The sequence below is a fragment of the Drosophila grimshawi genome, unplaced genomic scaffold, assembly GCF_018153295.1.
Source record: "Drosophila grimshawi isolate 15287-2541.00 unplaced genomic scaffold, ASM1815329v1 contig_848, whole genome shotgun sequence".
Taxonomy (NCBI): domain Eukaryota; kingdom Metazoa; phylum Arthropoda; class Insecta; order Diptera; family Drosophilidae; genus Drosophila; species Drosophila grimshawi.
The window spans coordinates 21,944,809-21,970,864 of record NW_025063692.1 but is presented as its reverse complement, the minus strand read 5'-3'; the positions used below and the strand labels follow the sequence as shown (position 1 = coordinate 21,970,864).

The 26,056-nt window shown below is 36.8% G+C and overlaps 4 protein-coding genes across 7 annotated transcripts; 2 read left to right on the top strand and 2 right to left on the bottom strand.

Annotated features, from left to right (window-relative positions):
- Positions 1 to 1,219: 1,219 nt before the first annotated feature.
- LOC6565223 (BTB/POZ domain-containing protein 7) lies at positions 1,220 to 8,420 on the bottom strand. Of its 2 annotated transcripts, none has more exons than XM_001991192.3 (5): positions 8,142 to 8,420; positions 5,089 to 5,166; positions 4,316 to 4,851; positions 1,739 to 4,258; positions 1,220 to 1,670 (listed from the first exon to the last, which is right to left on the bottom strand). In XM_001991192.3, exons 3-5 carry the CDS (start codon positions 4,700 to 4,702, stop codon positions 1,527 to 1,529), a joined length of 3,051 nt encoding a protein of 1,016 aa, XP_001991228.1. In that variant the 5' UTR covers positions 4,703 to 4,851; positions 5,089 to 5,166; positions 8,142 to 8,420; the 3' UTR covers positions 1,220 to 1,526. The 2 variants fall into 2 exon arrangements, with proteins under 2 accessions (XP_001991228.1, XP_032593928.1); XM_032738037.2 differs by having other exon boundaries at positions 4,316 to 4,854; positions 8,142 to 8,330.
- A 1,512-nt stretch (positions 8,421 to 9,932) lies between these two features.
- Positions 9,933 to 13,119, top strand: LOC6565224 (probable arginine--tRNA ligase, cytoplasmic). Its single transcript, XM_001991193.2, has 5 exons — positions 9,933 to 10,014; positions 10,076 to 10,219; positions 10,283 to 10,620; positions 10,696 to 11,025; positions 11,827 to 13,119. The coding sequence occupies exons 1-5, from the start codon at positions 9,970 to 9,972 to the stop codon at positions 12,974 to 12,976; spliced, it is 2,007 nt and encodes a 668-aa protein (XP_001991229.1). The 5' UTR covers positions 9,933 to 9,969; the 3' UTR covers positions 12,977 to 13,119.
- Positions 13,120 to 15,184: 2,065 nt separating this feature from the next.
- LOC6565225 (N-acetylglucosamine-6-sulfatase) lies at positions 15,185 to 17,573 on the top strand. Its single transcript, XM_001991194.3, has 4 exons — positions 15,185 to 15,995; positions 16,049 to 16,686; positions 16,746 to 16,974; positions 17,126 to 17,573. Exons 1-3 carry the CDS (start codon positions 15,215 to 15,217, stop codon positions 16,887 to 16,889), a joined length of 1,563 nt encoding a protein of 520 aa, XP_001991230.2. The 5' UTR covers positions 15,185 to 15,214; the 3' UTR covers positions 16,890 to 16,974; positions 17,126 to 17,573.
- Positions 17,574 to 17,585: 12 nt separating this feature from the next.
- LOC6565226 lies at positions 17,586 to 24,507 on the bottom strand. Of its 3 annotated transcripts, none has more exons than XM_001991195.3 (14): positions 24,388 to 24,507; positions 24,175 to 24,243; positions 24,058 to 24,107; positions 23,809 to 24,004; positions 22,707 to 23,730; positions 22,506 to 22,640; positions 21,948 to 22,159; positions 21,816 to 21,887; positions 21,109 to 21,404; positions 20,860 to 21,040; positions 19,965 to 20,207; positions 19,438 to 19,887; positions 19,200 to 19,376; positions 17,586 to 19,139 (listed from the first exon to the last, which is right to left on the bottom strand). In XM_001991195.3, exons 2-14 carry the CDS (start codon positions 24,208 to 24,210, stop codon positions 18,987 to 18,989), a joined length of 3,225 nt encoding a protein of 1,074 aa, XP_001991231.1. In that variant the 5' UTR covers positions 24,211 to 24,243; positions 24,388 to 24,507; the 3' UTR covers positions 17,586 to 18,986. The 3 variants fall into 3 exon arrangements, with proteins under 3 accessions (XP_001991231.1, XP_032594168.1, XP_043072116.1); XM_032738277.2 differs by having other exon boundaries at positions 24,438 to 24,456; XM_043216181.1 differs by lacking the exon at positions 24,388 to 24,507 and having other exon boundaries at positions 24,175 to 24,298.
- Between the last annotated feature and the right edge of the window lie 1,549 nt (positions 24,508 to 26,056).

Genomic DNA, 26,056 nt, shown 5'->3' with positions numbered 1-26,056 from the left:
GACCCGGCTTGTGGGCAACAAATGGAGAGTTTTTGCCACGTATCCATGAGAAACCTTTCCGACCATTATTATTTTCTACTTTGTACTATTTAGCTGCCCACAGCTGTATATTTACAAATTCTCAAACGCATTCACAGATCTCAAGCTTACCCAGATTGTTTTGGAAACCTTTATTTAAATAATACATACTTTTATTTAATGCACGAATGCATAAGAAATGCTTGCGTTGCATGATTTTCATTGACATTTGGTGAACGAGAGGGATTATCGATCAAATTAAATGAAATAAACTTGATGTTGCAAGGTATTCGACACTTTATATTTTTAAGTGTAAAGACTCTAACTCTTGTCGTTTCTAAGGCAAACAAGAGAACATGACTAGATCGACTCGGCGCTGATAAAATTGTATTAAAATGGTCAAATTTCAAAGAAAACGGTTCTGTTAAATAGATAAAAAATTATAATTTTAATTTTGTAAGCAATATGCAAACAAATTATTTAAAGACCAAAAAAACCAATTCCTTAATTATAAAATACACCTTTTAAATTATAATTCAATTATTTTCCCATCCAAAATTAAAAATCCTAATTAAAAAATAAACTAGCTATTTTGTTTTCTTTTCGCAATAATAAGAGCACATTGGAATTTGAAATGTAACTATCCATATATCTTGTGAACTCTATGGAACCTCCATATTGGTAAAATCGGGCTTTAACTTTAACGTGATAAGAATTTTCGTCAATACGAGAGACAAGGATGTAGAGCACAAAATTTGAAATTATAACTGATAAAAAACTGGATAAAATGGGGGTAATTACACTTACAATCCCAAAGTTGGCTATCATTACGATTAGCGATGTATATTTTAGGAATGTATTGAAGCAAAATAAAATTGAAACACAGACTTATGCATAAATAAAATGCCAAATTGAGCATACGTTTTTATCCCCAATTTGTATTTTTGTTTCCTTTTATCAATTGATTGGAAACATAGATTCATTAATGCTCTTTTAATAAATAATATATTCAGTCACATAAATAATCAGTCTGGCAAAGCCAATAAAAAGACATCTATATGTCGAAAGCGGAATGTAACATACAGCTTGTTCTTTTTTTCATCTGACAGTTAAAAATAAGGCTTATTTCTAATTTTGTTGTGTATGTTTCGGCGAGCTAAAGATAAATATTTTCTATTTTAATATATATAGCTGTGATTTATTTGATTATTATTATAAAAAAAAAACTAGGTGTACTTTTAATTGCGTCAGATATTGGTATGTTAATATTATTAATTTCTATTTTGTACATACGCTTCTCTTAAATTAAAAGTGTAGAAAAACAAAATGTTGATATTAAGTGCGTACATTTTCTGGTAAGTTACATTTGTTGTATCTTAATTTTTACACGCTACTTACATTATTTAAGATTTAAATTATCTAATTTTTCTTGAAATTTAAATGTTTATTAATTTTGTTCAGAATGGAGCGCTAAAGAAAAGCCCCTTATCGGGGGCTACTTGCAACCTCTATAAAAACCTAGGTGGCCCGGAATTTAATGCACCTGAAGGAGGAGGTTGTGGAGCAGGCGAGTGCTGCCCCTGCCGCAGAATGTCAAATGGCGAATTTGAGCGCTGTATTATGTGGTGGTAGTTGCTCTGTGGTAGTTGATGCTGTATGGGATGGGATGTTTAAATCAGTTTCGTCATTTAAAGAAAACAATCGCTCCAAAGAAGCTCACCTGTAAGTTTCGCAAAGTTATGACACCAGCAGCAGTATTAATTATATGTGGAGATGGGCCGTCTCCTAAATCAAGTTGCAAACTTTCTGACGTATCACTGTTACTTCCGATGGGACGACTACTGACGTTACTCACACAACCAGACCCTCCACTGCTTAGATGGAGCTGACCCAACGATGCTGTGGCCATGGCCACATCGGGCATCATATCAGAAAGATGTCCATTGCCAGTGTCTAAGCCGCAGGCACCACCCTCACCTCCTCGGTCTATGCTCAAAGCATTGCGATGTGGGAATCGAAAATCGCCTTCTGTAATTAACGATGGCAACTCGCTGCGATGATGCACTGATGTCGATAGGCGTGCATAGCTTGATTGTAGTGCCGAGCCCGAGCTAGCTGCCAAAAAGCTTGCGACACCGAGTAGGCTGCTTGGCTGCTGACGTGGAAAAGTCAAATTTCGAGTGTAGCATTGTTGCACACCATCCACACCGCACGCGGATGTAACTGAGGGGGCCATTGATGAGGTCGATAAAAATGAAGCGGCAACAGCTGCTTGCAGTGCACAGCCGGTAGCTGCCGGCGACGGCGGCGGACTTTGGTCCTCGGCTTCTAACAGACACTCCTCCGTTTCAGAAGTTGAAGGCATACTATTGCACTCTTCTCTACCTCTACCACTGTCCTGGTTCGTTAAAAGGGAGGTTTCTAACAGATCAGATACTTCGTCTGGGAGATTGAACTCTCTCACTACACGTAGACGAATTTGACGGTCGATTTCGTGTTTTGATGACAGTGGCAGCAGTAGTGCTCGTTGACACATTGGAGATTGACGAAGTTTATGCTCACGCTTACGCATGGCTGCAAGCGTATGACTATCTGGGGTTGGTATGGTATTATGATCAACTTTATCCGCGTTATCGCCAATACCACAGGTGACACCAGAGGTAAATCCGCTATTTGTAGCAGAGTTCATGCGTGATACCATGTAAAGGGTGTCCGGAATGTCGGGGAAATGTCGCGACCTACGCATACGCATGAGTTCAACTTGGTGATGAGATGAGGACATACGATCTTCTAGTAGAGCCTTAACTTCTTCAAAATACGGCATAAAGAGTCGTGGTCGTACAAAAAGTCCTTGGTTTTTTCCTCCACGTATCCAAGCGTTTACTCGTAAATTTTCCCGCTCGTCGCCAATCATATGCGATGGCGGTGTGCTAACAAGACCACGGCGTATCGCTTGGCACAGCACCTCACTGTTTGGCGGTAAAACATGATCCATTCTAACCAGAGGTAGTAGCTCGGAAAGTATCTCACGCAACTCGACGTCACTCAAGTCACGTTTTTTAACGCCCTTTCTAGCCACCGAGTGAGCCGTGTGCGATAGGAGATTCGGTTCACGATCTTCCATGCGCCGAATAAGCTCCTGTTCTCCCCACTTAAGAACAGCTTGCAATACTTCCAACTCGGATGCTTGTAAGAAGTTACTTTGTAATACATGCACAAGCTGTACTTTATCGATCTGGTTGAGCACTGGTGAAGCGCTAACTGAGGCAAATTCCTCGCGTAAGTACTGGCATGCTTGACGAAAAACCCAAGCAGAGCCATGTGGTTGACAGCCCCACTTTAGAACCATTGATAGAGTATCAAGTGACAACCACTCAAGTATTAAATCTTCACAGCCCTGCGCTAAAATATCAAGTTCTAGAAACCGTCCAATTTGATAAAGCTCCATAGCTTCTTCAAGAGTAGTGGGTCTCACACGACCAGTGTTAGTTAATGCATGGACCTCACCAAGAGAGCCAGAGGAGCTGCCGGTTCCAGCACCACGTAGTATGAGCGCCAAGTCAACTGTATCTAAATATATAGCGTGCAGAAGTACACGCGCATACCTCTTTGGTATAACTGTCTCATCAAGTACAATGCGCGTGGGTACGTGTATAGAGCGTTCTACGTATTCGTCTATGTTGCGCATTCGGCGGGCAATAAGATTGCGAAAGAATGGTGAACGCGCACTAAGTATAGCTTTATGACATGGAAGCTCAAGTTTCGGCCGAAAGCCGTATTCAGAATTACCAGAGTCTTGGCGAAAATAATCATTTGTGCCTTCAGCTGTGAATACTAATGCGGCGTCTGCATAATCGCCCGTTTCCAACAAATATCGAAGATCATGGTCCAGGGGGTTAGGCGTACCAAAATCGTTACCTAGTTGACGCAGCAAGTTAATATTTATATTCGGATCATGCGGACAAAGATCGCCCGTATACAAATAACGTAGCAATGACGAGAATATTTGGACATCGATAGGTGACGAAGGGAGCTCGAGACATATGCGTGCTCCAAAGCCCGGACAACCAGAAAGCAGGTCACGAAAATATGTACAACGTGAGGATAATATGGAACGATGCACCGGAAAAATTGATCCACGAAATACAAGGTCACAATCCGTACATAGATTGGAATCATAAAGAGCTGCCAGATCTTGTTTATACGTTGTTGCTGGTGGTCGCGCCAATTCTGCTTGTACCTGTTCAATCAAAAAAATATATATAATGGTGATAGGATGTGACAGTCGCATACCTACTGATAAATCCCTCAGTGCTGCCAGTGCTTCAAACTCCTCACAGAGTGCTGCCAATTCAAGCGGTGCCCAGTCAGACACAAAGTCGCGTAAGACACGCGCGTGATCACAGGCTTTTGATGAACGCCGTCGACGTATAAATTTTCGCTTGAGTGTTGCAAATCCCGTTACTCGCTTTCGCCGTTGATCACGATGGTAGTGCGCACCGCTATAAGCGACAGTCGCACCAGGACCGCCACCGCCGCTACCATTAGAGCTTGTAGATACCATGCTTGCAGAGTTGATCGGCTGTAGCAGCGAGACGTTTCCATTGACGTTCTCACTACTGGCACTTGCGCTTTCAGTAGTGGTGGCTATCGGATAACCACTGCTGGAAGTGTTTGCCCCCATTTCGTTTCAACAAATTCCAAGCAGAAGTACTTAATATTAATATTAGTTTCTTCACACTTAAATTATTAACGTATTAATGATTTATTGAAACAATTTATTTTTTTTTCTTTTTCATTTTATCAATTACAAGAATTGAATCTGTTGTTGCACTGCTGCAAGAGAAATAATAATCTGTTATTAGATTTCATAAGTAAACTCAATAAAATAATATATTCAAAAATCATCATTTATGAAACAGTTGGGTCCTCATTTTTTATTCAAAACATATTGTAAAAAACTTTCATTTACTTAATTGAAAATTCTTAATGATAATCATTTATCAGTCGGCAAATATCTTAGCCTCAAAATGCAAGGCCTTAGCCTCTAACAACAAAAAAAAAACTTACGTGACCATCGTTTTTAATCCGTTGAACAACCCGATATTGTTGTCCAAGTTCATGATTTTGAATGAGCTTTTCCAACCGCTGTAAAAGAATAAAAAAATAATCTTATTATATCTTTAGTTAACAATTGGCGCAAAATAGTTTTTATTACAACCAAATTTCGTATGCCTTTTTTGCAAGTTTCAATTGTGCACCGTTTTTGGAACGAGCTACACATCACCGCATTTATTTACTTTTTTATATTATTAATTATTTTAAATCTGTTCTGTGTTGCTTTAGAATTACTTTGCCACAAAGTGCACAGTTCACATTTTAATTAATTTGACGTATGCAAACAATTAAAAATGCTTGCAAGTTAAACATGCAGGCAAACAGCTGTTTGGTGTAAAAGCCTTTAGAAGGCAAAAAAAAAAAACAGTTTGAGCTCAATCAGTCACTGCCTTTGGGAGTGAGAGTGAGTGACAACGCTGGAGTCGTGCGTAACCGACTGCGAAATACTCTTAGATTAATAGGTAATCTGATAACAGCTGCCACAGAACAATATGGGTGTTGCTAAGCAATACCGATTCTTGAAGGAGGTTGCAAGTAATCTACCTTCCAGCAGATATGCACTTTTGTGAATTTTTGGGGGCGGGAGTTTCCTACCTTCCAAATTTGGTAACTTTAGCTGTCAATTTATCTTCAAAGTTTGGTAAATTTAGATCTCGAATTGCGAGAGATATAGAGCTTTACCGTTCTTTAGGGCGTTGTACAAAAATGTTTATATATTTTTGGCGACTCTAGCTTTCAAATTGACTCGAGATATATGGCTATACCTATTATCATCAGACATTAAGCCATTTTTATGGAGAGGGGAAAGAGCAAATATCGACAAACAATGTAAATAATTTAAGTAAAGGTTTTAAAAAGGATTCAGAACAGTACCGAAGTACACATCCCGGAAATCCATTTGGACCTGAAGAATACCCAGGCTTGATAGAGTATAGGTCGCCAAAAATATACCTTTGAAAAAGATAAGAATAGGGTACATTAGCTGTAAAGTTAGTAGATGAAAAGGCAGATTGAAAACACTCAGTAAACAGATCGTCTGCAGCCTGATCAGTCTTTGCTTTTGTATCATCATAAAAACCTGAGTGTGGCTGCAAACTGTAGCCTACAGCGTAGAAGGTACTTATTACAGCAACGCTAATTCCCGCGAGAATCCTTCACAGAATACAAGCATCCAAACGTGTGTTTATATTGTATACTATTGAATATTGAAAATTGTATACTATTGAAATGGCAATATGCATATTGGCACTGGAATATAAATCTGACCAATCAGTGTCAAATTTTATTTGGTTAAGTTTCAAAAAATATTTTCGAAAGCAAACGTTGCTTATAAGTTAAATCAGTAATTACAATAGGTACAGAAGTTGGCAGTTCTATAATCAAATCGAGCGTAGTGTGATGGGGATCTTCAGGATATATCAGTGGGTCACAACGAGAGATACAAGTAGGATCTGATATAAAAATTAAGTTAAGTAATAATGATTAATAATGAAACATCAACATTCCATCGCAACATAACAAATTGTGTTATATACCTCGAACGAAACACTTATTTGAAGAGGATATTTCTCTTTCATGATTAAATTAAAGTTTTCGACAGCAATACTAGTAGTCCCTATTATTTTTACTTAAAAAGGTACTAGAATGTGTTGTACTTTAAGAAGGGGGAAAAATAGACCTTTTGACCTGCAAGATACCAGAAAGTTTAAATATTGATAAAACCGTTCAATGAATTTAAATCATTTAAATTCTTTGTATCAGCACTTGAAAATAAATTTATAATAACATATTTAACATCTGGATTCAGGGTATCTCACAGCAAAGCTCACTCGACAACAGCGTTTCTACTTGTTTGATTTAAAGGTTTTTGCTTTAACTTAAAGACCAATAATCTGGTCGTAAAACATTTGACAGCGGAATCTATGATCGGTTCTGAGACAGCAAAACATTCACATAAATATATTGTCTTAAGGAAATCAGCAGATGGGAATATTTGCCGTGGGCTTCCCTACGAGACAGACATATATATCACTCCACTCCACTTTTAATAAGCCTTTTTACAGAAACGCTAACCTATTTTTGGTAATAGTCAACACGTTTCATTTGCAATATTGTTCACTATTTAAGACTATTTATTGTAAAACATTTGAATTCGTTAATAAAATGGAATTTCACTGTTGAGCGTCGAATTTAAAAATCATAAGTTTCGATTTGCAAATAAGAAGTTTTCGAACGTATTAGAGTTTAAGCCAAGTCAGACAGGCGAAACAAACCGTTTTATGTACTTATATTACAATTACATTCATATGTAAATATGTATATATGTTTTATGCATTAGAGCTTTTTGACTTAAGACAACAAATACAAATAGAGCAATTTTGAACACAGATGATTTTGAATAAAATATACACACACATATAGATGTATAGGTAGTGTATTGGAAAATCATGTGTACAGTTAACGTCTTGACCCACATTTATAAGCGCTAACAATCCAAACGGCATTTTTCATTTAATTTCCAGTACATGCATATACATGTATGTAGGAACATATGCACACACCAGCATTACACATATACATACACATTTATGTATATGGCGATTGCATGGCAATGCTAAGACACATTTATGAAACACGAAACATACATTGCCATATTATGTATTTAATGCACATACATCAAATATGTATACATATATAGTCAAATATGTATTCATGTATAAGTTTGTCACAAACTTGTCAAGCAAAAAAAAATATATTAATTATTTTAACATAAATACATGTTTGTTGTCCTTTACAATCATAGATAATTTTCAATATAAGAATCTTGCATTTACAATGTGACATCAAAACTAAATATTGTACACAAATTAAATAAACGGTACTACTTTCATAAGTATGTATATGTATATTACATATACATGTAAATAAAAAAAAAAACAGCATTGCGTGTTGTATTTGACATTTCAAAACAGATTGTTAACTTACGGGTGTATTTAGATACATACACTTTTTTCCAACATCCTTTAAGCCTAATGACCACAATTATTGTTATATTTACAGCTGCTAACACTTTTTTCCAGTATAGTATATTTGTACATATGTATGTTAATGCCTTATAAAAGCTATTACACAAGCGATAATTAATTCGCTACATTAATAAGAGTTGCTTCGAAAATACACTCTGTTCCGCGACACTTTTAACACAACACAGTTTTTTAATTAAAACTAATTTTCAATTATATGGAAAAGTAACATTTTCACAAAATTATAAGATGAGCTGAATTGCAAAACTATCGTTAATATAAACGATGATTATCAGTGTTACCAAATATCGATTGCAAACATCGGACAGATTGGGCAGAATAAAAGGCCAAAAATGGGACAAACAAATGTTTATAACGTAGAGAGTACGCTATATATCTATTTTTTTTTTTTAGAAATATTAGAAGAGAACATAGATTTCCGAAAGATATTCATTGCTAATTGTGTCGGTCAAACACATCTGATAAAAGCCCAAAGCAGCAACACTTCTAATAACCAGTTCAAAGAGTTTTGCACTTTCACGAAACTTTAATAAATACATTTTGAGCGACATAAATTGCTCATCAATTCGGCATCTAGCTTCTTACACTCACTTTTGAGATATTTGACGTCCACCAGTAAATAATTCTGACAATCATTTTGAAATGGGCGAAAGTCTAAACTACAAGAACATTTTATTAATATATGTATATAATTTTGTATATTATATGTTATTTAACTTGAAATTAACATTATGATTTCTTACAGCAAGGAGTTAAATTAAATTGACTTTAGATTTGGAAAGCTTTAAAAAGAAACAATGCTCGTTATCGAAGAAGGTCTTCAAACAAGGTTGCCTTGCTTGCGTTAGATACTCCATTTTAATAAATTCGACCGACATTTTAATTTTCAATGACTCCCTTTGAAAAAATTGCGCAATTGTCGAATACACTGTCCAAAACTGTCTTGCTTTGACAAATTGTAATTAATTGCATGTTGCGGTAAGCACACGTTTACTTTGCAAGTCTCGTTGACTCCATTTCATCATCGTGTCCAAATCGACAACCAGATCTTCACAAAAAAACATAAAATCAACGTCAACAATATCTACATTTTGAAAAAAATTCTGTACGGACTAATCTGGTAGGATACTTATCATGGATCATCATCATCAAATAGGACGATGCTCCGTAAGGTTTTGCCGTTCAGAAAATTTGTCAGTAATTTTTTTATAATTTCCGCCCAACATTGCAAATATTTGACTTCCACTGCAAAAATGTAGTTCAAAATTTAAAAACGAATAAGTATTTCATATGAACAGTATTTAGGCAAAGAAGATTCGCATTTATTGGACCCGGGAATGAATAAAAAATAAACGAAAAATTTCGGCTAGGTTCGCAAAAAAGGTTACTTTAGCTGTTGTCTGAGAAGCAGACAAACCTACGCGTATGTTATTGAGAAGTAGCCCATTACAGCAATTGTTCGTTGCTCTTCCCACACAGTTGCCAACAGATGCACATTTACTCTGCATATCTCTTGGAGCTATCCCTTCTATCTTCATCGACAAGCCGCTCGTTTAAAAAATTCTGATGCTGATTTTACCTATGCTTACAGTGTTTCACATCTTTGAAAAATTCCCATTCGTTCCGCAAGATGTTGCTGTGTGTTTAGCCCATAAGACATCAAAACATGTGGCTTGTCTATCTAATGAAGATATCGATATTGTTCAATGTATCGATGTTTTTAACATCGCTATTATGTGGCAAACTTCCTTTTTGCGTGTGCTGTGTTGTCGTTGATTGAACCTGTGCTATGTCTGCCGAATTGATCACTGAGTTAAAAAAGCTTACAAGCTTGGTATGTACTGTAGTTGTGCGTAGTTTGAATAAATTTGTGTAAATTTGTAAACCCTCTACAGGAACGCGCTGCTACGGAGTTGCATGATGCAATACAATGTTCAAAACAGAAGCAGTTAGTGTCGCTTAGAGAACAGAACACTGATCTGATCAAGCTACAACTTGTAAACACGAAACTTAAACAGCGTTTAGCTATTATCAAGCAAGTGAGTGATGTTTCAAAATATAAATATATAAGTTTTTTAAAATGATTGTTGTTTTGCTTACAGTCAATAGTTGAGGAGAATAAAACAAATCCTGAAATGCATTTAGATGATGAGCTCTCTATTACGGAGCACTTGGAAAAAGTCTTTACAAAAGCAATTGCCACCGCGTATCCGAGCTTTAGCAATGTTCCAGTTGTTGTTGCAGCTGTGAACGGGCCATCGAAATTTGGCGATTACCAATGCAACAACGCCATGGGGTTAGTCAAGAAACTGAAAGAAGCTGGCATTAATAAATCCCCTCGTGAGATTGCAGCAGAGATTCAAAAGTGCTGTCCGGATTCACCAATTATAAAGAAAATCGAAGTGGCCGGTGCTGGTTTCATTAACGTTTTTCTCAGCAAGTAAATTGAATCTGCAATTATTTGCATAAATATTTAATTTTATGTTATATGCTCAATATTTTCTGTTATCTACAGGGAATATGCGGTAAATTCAATAATAAATATGCTGCGTGATGGCGTTAAGCCGCCAAGGGTGCCCAGAAAACGCGTCTTGGTCGATTTTTCATCACCCAACATTGCAAAGCAAATGCACGTCGGCCATTTACGTTCTACCATAATTGGCGAATCAATTTCCCGCCTTCTGGAATTTATGCAACATGACGTTATTCGGATAAATCACTTAGGTGACTGGGGTACGCAATTTGGTATGCTAATAGCGCATTTGGAAGATTGTTTTCCCAACTTTGTAAACGAAAGTCCACCAATTGGAGATCTGCAGGAATTTTACAAGGAATCTAAAAAGCGGTGAGTTATAAAAACAGTAGGTCCATGTCCATGAACACGCAGATCTCTGAGACTATAAGAGCTAGAGACTTCAAACTTAGAATATATAATATTTCGTATACCAAGACTATTTTATTTGGTCGATACATTTCGATTTCGATTAGCAATAAAAGCCATAATTTTGCAGTCATAGCATTCCAGTTCATCTATAATATACATTAGCATATTATTGACAAATTTCATTCGAATCGGATAAGAAACACCCAAGTTATAGCCATTACTATCAGCAGCCGCCTGCATTCTATGTAAGCATAAATATGCGCGTGCATGTGCGAGAAAGGGATGGCATCGCAATCGACATGAGTGCACATATTGTATGTATTTACTCTTCAGTGCCTGTGCATGCCAAAAGGAATGAGTGCAATTGCAGACCTGTTTATATTTGAGTGTGCGATATTTTAGAGGGAAATTTGGCAATAAATCTAGAATGTATTTAACGAGTCGAGCTCACTCGACTTCAGCATTTTTAATTGTTTAAATTTGTTGTACAATTTGGAAGGTGGGTTGAATCCGTTCATTACAAAGGAGTGTAATATTCGGACTGCCTTAGAAAACTGTTATTTCTTGCTTAATTATAAGATCACTGAGCGGGTGATTGCTCTCCCCTTTTGTAATTAATTAGGGCAGTTTAAAAAACCCTTTGAAAAATTCAAATTGCTTTTTTGTTGCCAATAAATTACAACGATGAAATTAACTGCTACATCGTGTGTAACATATATAAAGCTTTTTAAATTTTGTAATTGTAATCTGTTTTTTTTTCAGTTTCGATGCTGATGACAATTTCAAAAAGCGTGCATACAATCGGGTTGTTTCTCTACAAAGCGGTGATCCAAAATCAACTAAAGCTTGGCAACTTATTTGTGACGTATCGCGAAAGGAATTTCAGAAGATTTATGATCGCTTGGACGTGACAATCACAGAACGCGGCGAATCATTTTATCAGTCACGCATGTTGGCTATTGTTGAGCTTCTACGAAGCAAGAATTTGCTCGAACTAGATGAAGGCCGGGAAATCATGTGGACCGATGATAGTAAGAGTGGAATACCCTTGACAGTTGTAAAGTCGGATGGTGGTTTTACATACGATACTTCTGATATGGCAGCCATAAGGCATCGAATTGAAGAAGACCTTGCTATTTGGATTATTTATGTGGTGGATTCTGGACAAAGCACACATTTTAATACAATTTTTAAAGCCGCTGAGCGTTGTGGGATTTTAAATCCAAACGTTCATCGCGTCGATCACGTGCAGTTCGGCGTGGTTCTTGGTGAGGATGGCAAAAAGTTTAAGACACGTTCGGGTGATACTGTTAAACTGTCCGACTTGCTTGATGAGGGCATGAAATATTCCTTGAAGCAGTTACAGGAAAGAGGTCGGGACCAAATATTGACACATACAGAATTAGTCGAAGCTCAAGAAGCAGTTGCATACGGTTGTATTAAGTATACCGATTTGTGTCACAACCGTATTAGCGATTATGTATTTTCTTTTGAAAAAATGCTCGATGATCGTGGAAATACTGCGGTGTATTTGCTATATACATATACACGCATTTGCTCCATTGCTCGCAATTCCGGCGAGGACTTTAGCAATGTGGCTGCAATATTAGATAAATATAACTTGGAACTGGATCATGAAAAAGAATGGAAACTTGCAAAAACACTGCTCAAATTTCATGACGTATTAATTAAGTGTGCAAATGGGCTGTTTCTCCACTTTCTTTGTGAGTTTTGTTACGAGGTCTGTTCTGCATTTACAGAGTTCTATGACAGTTGTTATTGCATTGAAAAGAATAAGGATGGTAAAATAATCAAAATTAATCATAGCAGAATTTTGATTTGCGAGGCAACGGCTGCCCTGTTGCGAACATGTTTTAAAATCTTGGGCTTAAAAACCGTTGCTAAAATGTAAAAAGAAATAAATTACGATATAAAGCTTATAAGAACATGTATAAAATGTGTAAAAATAAAAATACAAAAATGTTCTGATAAAATAAGAATTTTAAAATAAAAAAAAGTGTGATTATACACACCAATTTTCTAAAATTATGAAAACCCGTTGACAATAACTTATCTACTTCCACTCACTAAATTTGGTTACTCCAAAAATTTAAGATTTAAGTTATCGATCTTTATTTAATCGATTTTCTAGCCAAGTCTTATCCATTTCTGAATTGCTATTTTAGTAGAACATGTTTATTTAAATTATAAATATATATTTTATAGAGAGAATATTGGTTTTGTGCAGTGTCCGTCTCGCTATTATCGGCCCATAATAGCTAGAGTTACCAGAGTTTTGCTCTGTTTATTCAGGATACTACGTCCGATCGGATTACTTTAGACAATCGATCGAAATATAATATCTTGGGATCGAGATGGACGTATCGATGGATGACTCAACAGTTATTTATAGGCGTGACAATAAGAAAAAAAAGTTGGATAAGCACTGCTCACATTGTTGACCATGTTCACTTCTTTTTTCACAGTGTATCTACCGAGTACTTGATAGATGGGTCGACCACAAAAGGAAGGCAAAAATCGAATTTTAAATTGATACAGACAAATAATTTTTTTTTAATTTATTTTTTATTTAATTTTCTTCCACATTTTTTAAGATAGAATCACCAAATTCGGCCACAATTCTTTACAGTAGTCGATTAATTTCAAAGTTGCCTAGACTAAACAAAGTGTTTCATCTGGCGGAAAACGATTTCAAACAAGGTTGATTTCGCTGTTGCCTGAGATACAGACAAATTAAACAAACCCTTATTTAATTTCTTAAAATGTGATCAATGTATTTTTCACAACTCGTCTGGCTATGACAATTGTTCGTTACTTTTCGCACACAGTTGCCAACACATGCACATTCACTCTGCATATCTCTTTGAGTTATCCCTTCTCTGTTCATCGACAAGCAGCTCTTTCAAAACTGTTCGGAGCATTTAATATATACATAGGTATTGATGCTGATGTTGCCCATGTGAAGAGCGTTTCACATCTTTGAAAAATTTCCATTCGTCCCGCAAGATATCGCTGCGTAATTCGCCAATATGGCAACCTTGTTTATTATTTGCGTTTTTCGCAAAACAGTCGAGTCTATGTGACTCCGTTTTACCCTAAATATATAAATGTATAAATAATATTTTATATTGCATTGTCGTTTTAATTCCTAGCACTGGGTTTATTTACATTTTTGCAGTGAATAGCAAATATTATTAGTGGTGGACTGAAATTACAGAAAAAAAAATGCTGACAATATATTGAGTGTAACAAAATGATTTGGAACATCCCCTGCTGATGCAAAAAATGGATACTGAATTTTCGATAAAAAATTTCCTTATTTCTTTCCTTGCTTATTATATTTATTAAGTAAGGTTTATTATTCAAAAACACTTTTTAAAAACATCGATGTATCGATGTTCCAAAGATGCTTTTTCCAGCACTACCAAAAATTCGTCAGTACTAAATAAATGAAAATGATTCTGTGAATGTACTTAATCAAGAGTACAGAGAAATCATTTTTTTTATAAGATGGCACATAAAATTGTAATTCGAAAGCTGCTTACTTAATTTTCCTACTTTACTAAATTGTGAATAATTCGAAAAAGGCTCTTTTTCTTGCATTTTGAAAGTTAATCATTTCTTTAAAATATTGGAGTCAATAATTATAAATTAGTTACTGCTAATATATTACATACAAAAAGAACAGTTGCCTTATACACACAGAATATAACAGATTATAAGTACAGCTGACATCTAAATTTTAGCCCGGATTACGAGATATTATTTTGTTTCCGGCAGACGGAATCAGCTAGTGATGTTGATCAAAAATATACATACAAACTCCATCACAATATTATTATACCTTCTACAAGGGTATAATAAACTATTAAAATCATATAGTCTGAGTAAAGTTTGAGTATGGAGAATTTCGGGCATATCGGTTTGCATTTACGTCTGCTCCTATTTTTTTACAGGTATTATAATCTGTCAAGATGCAACAAAAAGTGGCTCGTTTCGCGAGTAACGATACAAATCGATTTCTGATAACAATAATATATTTTAGGAATTTGGAAATATATCTGAAAACCGTATTTTATTTCCCAGCTGGGGTTAGGCTATCTCTTAGTCGAGCTCTCTCGACAAGTGCATGCTGACTTGTTGTTGCTCAGCTAACGTGGACAACTTGATCTTTGCCAGTTTCATAATGTTTTCCTTAACACAGGTTCAGGTCCTTGCCACACTCGGTTTTATGTTGTGTGTCGATGATGCTTTCAGTCGCACGCAACAAGTGGGGAAGCCAAATGTTATTTTACTACTAACTGATGATCAGGATGTAGTGCTACACGGTATGTATCCACTACAAAAGACCACTCAATGGTTTGCCAAGATGGGAGTACAGTTCACGAATGCATTCACCAACACGCCCATTTGCTGTCCGTCGCGGGCAAGCCTTTTAACTGGACAGTATGCGCACAACCACAGGACCTACAACAATTCGATCACTGGCGGCTGCAACGGACATCTCTGGCGTGCAAAATCCGAGCCGCATGCCCTACCTGTGCTATTACAAAACCATGGCTATCACACATTTTTTGCTGGCAAGTACTTAAACCAGTTTAAGGGCGCTGAAGTTCCGCCCGGTTGGGATGAGTTTTATGGTCTTCACGGTAATTCGCGATACTATAATTATACAATGCGTGAAAATCAACAAAATGTCAGCTATACGGATACATATTTGACGGACCTGTTAAAGGATAGAGCAGTAACCTTCATTCGTAATATGGCGAGCAAACAGTATCAAAAGCCATTTTTTGCAATGATTTCGCCACCAGCCGCTCACGCACCCTTTACACCTGCGCCGCGTCACAAGGGTTTCTTTTCCGAAGTGCACGCATTGCGCACACCGAACTTTAACGCACCTGATACGGGTACGTCTGCTGCACGTCTGTTCAATATTTTCGCACTAATTCATTCCTTACAGATAAACATTGGTTGGTTGGATCGGCTCAGAATTTGTCAGAGGCTACAGTTCGCACAATTGACGAGTATTTTCAGAGCCGATGGGAGACGCTGCTGGCAGTTGATGAAATGATGCAAAACTTGCTGACTGTGCTAAATGAGACACAGTACCTTGATAATACTTACATTGTCTACACTTCGGATAATGGTTACCATTTGGGTCAATTTGCACAGCCATTTGATAAACGACAGCCCTACGAGACTGACATCAAAGTGCCCCTACTTATTTCTGGACCAGATGTGCCAGCTGGTGGCTCAACTGATATTATTGTCAGCTTGCTGGACCTTGCTCCTACCATATTGGAGTGGACAGGAATGTCGGTGCCCGATTATATTGATGGCCGTTCTATTAGGGACCAGCTGTTATCGGTGCACGACACGAATCGAAATCTACAAAATGTACTGCTTATTGAATATTGGGGCGAGGGAAATAATGAAACCTATAATCCTGAATGTCCGGGGCGGCGTTCTGATCATTTAGCGCAGTGCACTTTGGATGCAGAATGCCATTGCCAAGATGCATGGAATAATACATACAACTGTGTTCGTGATTTTCGATATAACCTCGATCGAATTTATTGTGAGTTTCGGGATACTGAGGTAATGTTTATAAAATATAAACGATCGAATACATAACTAATACTTTAAGTCTGCCTTAGAATTTTGTTGAGGCATATGACCTGATGCAGGATCCTTATCAATTAAGAAATATCGCTGACGAATTGCTTCCTATTGAAAAGGGTTTATACGGAATTTTAATTCAGAACCTCAAGAAATGCACTGGAAAAGCGTGCCATGTTTGACTGTAAATGTAAAGACAGATTTCTGGCACGTAAACTATTTTCCATAAAGGCGCTTACAGAATATGGACTGCGCCCAAAAATAAAGGTATGCTTTGAAATTCAATAGAAGACATATTTTCAGTTGTGACTATGTTAATAATGTTTTTGTTGCTATGACGCTTTTACTGAAACAAACATCTTTTTTTTTTCAACAAAATGTGTATTTCTACTACTGCATTTGTTTGATTTTGTTGCAGATGGTGCAAACAGACAATATTAATTCAATTTAATGCAAAACAATCGTAAAACTTCAACACCACTTCAACCCACATTGGAAATTTCAATTCACTTGCAACGAATTGATCCCAATCAACTTAACAACAACAACTAAAACTACAAAATTGATAACATTTTAAAATATATTGTGAAATGTGTTAATTTGAAAAACCAATTTAGCGTACTTTAAAGCAGGAGCAGCAAAAAGTTTCTTATGGATGCAGAAAAATCAATACATAAATTAGACGATCCTTAGAAGGACGCAGACTTCATTCTTCATGTGCCTTGGTTGTGATTGCTGGTTTCTGAGCGCTAAATTAGATACATGAGCAATTTGTAATAATTGTTATTAGCTCATAAAAACTGTTTTATTGTAAAAAAAAGAAAAGAAAAGAAATAAATATTTTTCAATATGTACATTAAAAAAAACTGACATTTTCCTTCTTTTTTTTAATATATTTTCTGTTCGACTGCATTATTCGAATATAATACATAGTGGTTAAGCTTTAAAATTAAGAGAGAAAAACAATCACATTGCTAGACAGAGAATTAAGATAAGAAACAGAAAAACCATTTCGTTTGTATATTTTCCACGGCTTATGTGTATACATATGTGCTAAGACGCTCAGCCTCTGCCTAAATGCGTTTGCAAACACAAATATGGAAAGTGCATCTCTTTTTTAAGGACGCTTCTAATATTAGACGAGAAATTGCCGCTTCATTATTCGGTAGAAATGATATCAATATCCGTTGCAAGATATGTGTTGCTACCTATGAGGATGGATGAGGTTGGATGCAAGTGGCTTTTATCGAAGCAGGATGTTTGGTTGCCGAAGCAACAACCACAGCCAATGTATTAGCCAATTTTGAATTTTTACTACTTGCGCTCATTTGGGCTCCAATTTGTATTTTTTTTTTACTTCTGCATTAGTGTCCAACGGCTGCCTATTTCCGCAGACAGCTCAGTCGCATTTTCGAATTGACGTTTTTCCCCAACATATTTGGTGTTGATTGGCGCAGATTATGCATAACTGATCTGCGTGTGTAATAGACAATAATACGTATCGATGATTCCTATTTATATAATTATTTATTGGTAAACTTCGGCTTGTATTTAACGCAGCCCATCAGCCAATGAAGGTGGCCTGTAATCATGGTGTAGTCAGAGAAAACTTTTCCATATTTAAAAATACGATATTTTCAGACCAGAAGAGGTGTAACTTAACAATACCTATAACAAATACTTACTCTATATTTTTATATCTGAATATATTTATTTCCAAATCGGAAGGTAGATTGCTGGTGATCTTCCTAAAAGATCGGCTAATTAATGTTTTGATCATACCTAAACACGTTTTCACAAGTCAACTCATACTCAGAAAGGCCTACTCCACTGCTTGAGGGGCAAATTTGTAATGTAAGATGCTGATAACCATGATCTAAAATTGGTAAAACATTTTCAAGCTATATCTCCCACAGGCTTAGAGCTAGAGCCACCAAATAGAAAATAGAAATTGATTTCTTACAACATTTTTTCAAAAGTCGAGTCACTTCCGCCACATTTACGCAGACAGTCTTACACTGGTATCAGAGTATTAAGCAATTGCTTTTGTTGTGCAGATGTATATGTGTAAAACTTAGCAATTTGTTCCAAATGAGCTTCAACTGGCTAAACGATGTTGTCATTTAAGTCTGTCCATTCTATTTTCATACTAGTCAATTTTCGAAATTAGCGGTTCTATATGGAAAACAACTATCAGAGATCGGAAATGTTTTAAACTATTATTAATTTGTACACAATTATCGAATGATATTTAAATTCGTGTTTTCGCATTGTCATCGTCACATATTGGAGGGTGACGATTTACGGGATCGTGAGTGAGGCTTAGATGGGCTTTTGAGGCTGCAACGGGAGTTGCTGCGTGCTTTGAAGCTGCTATCATTCCATGGCTCTGTGACACGCCCAAACCAATTTACTAAATCCAATACCTCTAGCTGCAAAATAAATGGGAGCTTAAAGAAGATGAAACCTTTAAAAAGTAAACTGAATCATACCTGTAATGTTTGTGGTAATTCCTTAAATATTTCAGATTTTGTTAAATGTGCGTGTTGCGATAGAAATGAAAGGCAGTTCGTCTTCAGCACAGTTGCTACGTAACGATCAGCTATACCCAGCAGACAGACAACCGAATCCTCATCAATCAGTGAGTTTAACGTCGTTTCGCATAGTTCCTAAAGGCACAAAGGTAAATTTTAAATAAAAAACTCGATAAAATGGATAAAATGGAGCGACCTTTAGGTTGTCAAGTGAGTATCGATCGGCAAGTAGCATTAGTTCGCAAAGTTGTTCAGCTCCCACGGTGCGATCAATAGGTGCACCATAAAGGTATAGCAGCAGCCGCCGAAAGATTACCGGTGAAGTGTCTGTGATGATGATCTTTCTGTTAATAGACTCTTGCATTCCCGACATCAACGCTTTTTTAAACCACTCGCAGCGCGAGGCCACAATTATACGGTGTGCTTTAAGGCTGTGGATCTTCAGTGCTCCAGGGTTTGCCTCAGTATTCATCGTCTCGATTGTATATGTGGACCTACCCTCCTCAGCAGGGGCGGACGGTGCATATGTGTGAACCTCGAATTCCATGTCCGCAAGCTGTGCCGAGTGAAGCAAACGCAACGCATTTTTAGATAGGTTGCTGTTGGCTGCGATAGGTGGCTCGCATAAGTGCCTAATTAAGTTGAGCTGCTTGGCAATAAACAATTATTTACTTAATCACATTGCCAACAATGTCTCCATAGTCTCCATATATCTATCTATACCTTTATATTTTTGTAGTCATAATAGTGCTTCACAGGCGACGTTCCCGTATTGGTTTGACTTAGATCCAGATTATTCTCATGGTCAGCCATCTTACAATCATTTTGCACTTCAGTTGAGGACTCCAAGAGGCCCAGCTCGATAATTGAATTTAAAAATTCTTGCTTACGAACCAGCTTACATATTTGTTCGATTGAATGTCGAAGCGCTGATTTGTGGTCCAACAACTTTACAATTACACCGTTCTACAAGAAGAAAACAATTAAAAATGCTTTAGTCCAAATTGCACAAATCACTCATTTGTACATCAGAGATAGCTTGAGTTTTTTTTGGCTGTGGCTGAATATATTTTGCAATATTTTTTTTTATATTAACTATATTACGAAGGTTACATAGGAAAAAACTTCAACTGAACTCTCCATAAGTGTGCCGAATGGTGTTTTGCATCAGAGTGTTTTGTCTGACTGGGGACCCAAAAATAGTCCAATCGCTCACGGAGCATATCGGATACCTCCCCAGTATTATTAAAGCTTGATAGACCACTTTTCATGATAACCTCCTTTCGCAGCCTCTCGTGGATTTCAAGAAGGGCAACATCACAAAAAAAGTACAATCAAAGAAGTGCCACTCCCCAATCCAGAAAGTTCCCAACTCCCCAAAAGCGGAGGCAATGGCTTTGTTTTGATGGGAGTAATTACGGAAAGGAGTAGTAAATTTGCACTGTTACTGTTACTTTGACCAGATGGGTTGGTTGATTCTCGCTAGTTTTCTAGGTTTTTTTTTTTTTGTATGAGCATGGTGGTATTTGTTGTATTATATAGTAGTCCATAATAAAGGAGCAAAGTAAACCATTGAAAAATATAACCCTAAGCGAATACAGCTAAAATAAATACTCACGATTTGACTTGTGGCAAGCTTAAAGCAAAATTTGAACTCTTTCCAGCCCAGTTTGTCATTCAGGCGATCCGACAAATTCTCTATAATAAATATGTATGCTGGTATGTCCACAATAAGCTGTTCAAGATTTTGATTGATGGTACTGCGCTTGCTGAGAAGGTCCATTTCGCAGAATGCCCTTCTAAATAAAAAATCATTGCTCAGTTGCAAGAGTTAGAATCTTGAAATATGTAAGTATATCTTTCTTACTTTTTGTCCTTAATAATCTCCAGGGCTGCAGTGATGCGTCCATATATATCACGCATCTTACGTACTTCGTACATATAGAGCACAAACTTTAGATCGTTTTCTGCGGAACTGAAACGCTGCTCCGAAGGATTATCGTAGAGTGTTAAGCCAATTGGCGGACCGCGACGAGGGTGGGGTGATAATAATTCTCTGCGTGGTCCTATTATTGCCCTGTTAACACACTGCATCTGCATTGCAATGCCACCTTCCGTCTGTTGTGGCTCCAAGGGCTGATCAAAGTCGGTGCACTTTAAGTCCTAGTTAAAAATAAAAGAGCAGCACATCAACAAAATATTATCGGTCTTCAATTTTATATACTGTTGCTCGTGTATGTTGTGTCAGTTGCTGTAATAAAACCTAAAAACTAAGGTAATTGGAAATGCATTTTAATATGTACATCCTTAAGCCTTAAGCTACAATGGACAATAATCTATTCCCAGTGTAATAATTAGACATGAAACATCGCACAATGTCACATCTGTGATCCATGGTTTAAGAAAGCTTGGAGATAAATTACTATGAATCGCTGAGGAGATACCCAAGCATATTGAGTAGAGGCTAGTAATTTTGATAATTTTTGCTATAAAATTCGACAGTACCTTAACACATTATCTAAGTAATTTAAGCACAAAGTTGAATAATATATCAATGAGCTGAAGTTGACTCACCTTGCACATGGTGTCCAATGAGCTTTTTATTTCCTCTATCACAGTGGTTAAAATCAATAAAGTAGATTCAATCTAATAAAGATTTAGGACGATAAAAATGGAGTAAAAAACTGAGGAAAATTAAAGTCTTACCTCAGGTACAAGATAATTCACCAAAACTTCCTTCTCATCGATGCTTAGACCAACAAAGACCCCTCGAGTGTTGCGCAGTAATTGCTGGACTTGGGATATAAATATCGGGATGCGGGTCCGCACGTATTTGACAATTTCGTTCTTTTGATAGCGTGCAAGGTGAGTGGCATCCTTAATGAAAATGTTGCAAAATTGGAGCACCTTCGCACAGCCTTTTATCAGTTAAAATACAACGAGAAACACTTATTAAGTACAAAGTAAATGGCTTTTAAGTGTTAAAAAAAAATAAAAATGTTATTTCAGCTTGGATTTGAAGTAAAAATTATAGTAAAACCTGCGCTACATTTTAAAGACAAATGTGTTGACATAAAATGGGATAGGTAATCACCCCTGTCACCAGTGGCTACTTCACTTTAGTTGAATCTATTAATTTTGCTGTGCCGACTCAAGTTCTGGCGCTTAGAGTGCACACAGGTAAAATATCAGGTTTGAAACAGAAATAAACGAAAGATTAAATGTAACCAAGTGCGACTTTAGTTTAGTCTTGTATAGTCTTACCTACGGCACATTCTCGCAAGCCGTCCTTAAACGTGGCGTAGAGCAGAGCTGGCTCGTGTGAAATGCTAGCAGGATCGATGTGGCGTATGACGCGGTTAAGAATACTGTGCAAATCCATGGTGACATTGACGACAACTTTGAGATATTATATGATTTTTAAGTATATATAGGAAACAAATGATGGGTTTTCAAGTCACTCACACTTTTTAAGTTGCAGTAATCTCAGGTACTTGCGTGTTGGTTCTACCAGCTTTATTAGCGATGGCTGCGCTTCGGCAAAATGTATAAGCTTCTCACATATATCTTCATCGAGTTCTGGCAGCAAGGACTCTGTATAAAGCCAGTGCAAGATGGCGGTAAGTAGAAATGTGGGTAGGTTGTAGAGCACTCCGACCGGTGTCAGCGGCGATGATGGCGGCGTTTCCATCGAACTGGGAAATGGTAAAGGGCTGCGTGCGCGATATGGCGACAGGGGTGGCCGTCTAGTGTTGCACACAGCCACACCGGCGGCCAAGCCACTTTGTGGAATGGAACAGGACATGGGCTGCAGCATCATATCCTGGCAAAAATTAAAAATATTTTTGCATTGCACCTGAGACACCTCAAGGTGCGAATCTGAATGCGAGTTGGGAGGAAATCGCCGCATGCCACCACCATCCACACTCTGTATTCCGTTACCTCCATCGCTCGATGCTTCAGTCACATCTTGTTCATTACCATTGCTAAGGCAGTTGAAACTATTACTTAAATGGTGCAATCGCTGCGCGCCTAGGCCACCACAAGTCGTCGTTGTTAATAGTTCCAATTCGCAGGGTGGCTGCAGATAAATAGGGGATAGACTTAAAGATGGCCATAATTTTTGCTGCTCCTCGCCTGCGGTAGCTCCCGCGGTCACAATTGATATCCTTACAGGATTAGGATTAGACACTTTGGGTAATATGTGTGGAGGTTTTAGGGTAAGCGGATGCGATGATTTCAGGACACTTTTGGTGCACATGCTGCAGTCAAATCCATTGAGCCGCAATATAGAGGCATGGAGAGCATATTCAAAGCCACTTGCACTCTTCACCATAACATCGCTAAAATATTTCTCTAGCAGAGCCTCGCCAAAGCTAAATTGCTCCTCCTGGCCAGCGGCCTGGTCTTCCTGGAGTCTCCTGCATTCAACCGCATACCAATTTTCACAGCTAAGCACTAGCGTGTCAGTCGGCAATAATGTACTGGTCTACAGTTTAGAAAATTGGAGAAGATGTAAAATATTTTTGTTTCTTTTACCAGTTGGTGGAAATGCTAAACGGCTTACACTAAACTCAATGCTGTGTCCGGCAAAAGCGCCAAATATAAGACGGGGATTGACCTCGTACACATCAAACGTCTCACAACTAAATAACACACTTGCTGAATCACAGCAAATGCCGCAGTCTTTGATTTCAGGAAGTGGGCTGACAAGATCATTGTACCAGGTAATGTCATTTGTATCGTCTAGGCGAAATTTAATGCTAAATACAAAATTATTTTCAGGTCATTTACTTTAAAACACGCATAGACTCACCCCTCTAATCCGGATAACTCGCGCTTGCCCTCGAATGTGCAGGCAACTATCTACACGGATAATATAGCAGAGAAATAATGAATGCCTAGAAAAATAATTGATCTGAAAAAAATATACCTCCCAAGTTCCCAGAAATGTGTGCTCCGGCGCCATGTTAACCAAAATATATTTTTGTTGTCACTTTAGCTTAAAGTAAATGGGAATGTATGAGAATATATTACAAGAGTTTAGCATTGATATAAGTAAAATTATGCCGCACTTGCACCGGTTAGATTTTTACCACGTCAGAAAAAACAAAAAAAAAAAGGAAAAACCAAAAAACATACATACAATTGTGCATTTGTGATTTTTCCTTATGCGATTGTGTAACAATTTTGTACCGATTATATTGCATATGTTGCATACTGCTTAAATGTATTTGCTGATTTATATATTTGTTTATTTGAACCCATTTGAGTTACAAACCAAAACCTATGAACAAAAATGTAAACTGAACTGCCTCCATTTGCTACTGCTGCCAGGAGCAATTTTTGAGCAGAGCATGCGCAATGCGGACCCTCGTATCATAAATATGTATGTACTTTTTGTAATGCTTTGGTCTCTCAGTTTTGTCATTGGGAAATAAGAATAAAGAGATGCGACTTCGCTCACGAGCTTTCCTTCAAAACAAAGTTGCATTTAACGAGATAGCACGCAATTACAATATGCTGAGACTATCCCAAATGGAGTATACATTTTGCTGCTGTTTATAGCCAAATTGCATTAAAAACCCAAAGCTTATATACTTGATATATATTCCTGATCAGAAAAAAAAGAAATACATATATATATATATATATATATATATATATATATATTTATATAAATATATATTTTTTCTTTATCTTGTAGTGTGTCTTGTTTGATAAATTACAAAGTTTCGTTCGTCCCACTTTTATGATCTGAGTAAATTAATTTCCACAAAATTTGCTATCGTGTATATTCATAGTAAAACTGCACAGTGGTGGTAATCTGGACTCACTATCTTATTCCTTCCCTACCACAGTTTTGAAATGACAATAATTATTGTCTCCCTATAACCCCAGGAATAAAAAGAATTTTATAAAAACATATTCATAATTATATCATTTTTATTAAACAATTTTAAAATGTAACATGAACAATTCAAATTAGTTGAGCAAAAAGCTTCGTTTTATCTATGAATATATATAGTATATATGGTATATGTATATATGTATATTTATTTATTTTGCGTGATTTGCTTGATCCTTAGATATTAATGCAACTTCAAAAAAGTATGTCCAATTATAATAGAGATTTTTGATCACAGAACGAAACGAAATTGGCTCGAAACGAATCAGCTGACAACAATACAAAATACAAAAGATACTAAAAAAAAAGCATTATATGTAAATTATATTTCTTTTGAAATAATCATCAACAGCATTAGGCATGTAAAGATTCTGGTATTATGTGTGTGCTCCAATTTGCGACAACGGAAAATCATTTCATTTCTATTATAGTCTTTTGCCAATTGCAACAATCTGACAAATTTACCAATCTTCCTTGATTGCTATGATTAACAGCAAAAACTCTTAACAAAGACTTGTTGTGTCCTTATTTGAGCATTAGACACTAGTAAATGACCAATTGTACCACTTGTTCAAGTTGATGAGAGAAAACTGTGAGTTGATTTATTATTGACTTTATTCACCTGAAGAACCATGAATGTGCCATACACCCATTATATAAATATGTATACATCGAATGACTGCGCTTGCTTTGTAATTGATGAAATATTAATTTTAAATGCCTATTCGTGTTCCTTAACCGATTTTAAAGAAAGTTTTACTGTTAATAAATGTCTGTCGGTTTGGAAAGCTGTATCTTGAAAATCGTGGATTTTATTGCAATCGGTTTTTGTCAATGTTGGGAAAACGCAAATTGTACCAAACAAAATTATTAATCAAATCAAATAAACTGGGTACGAGCACTTGTA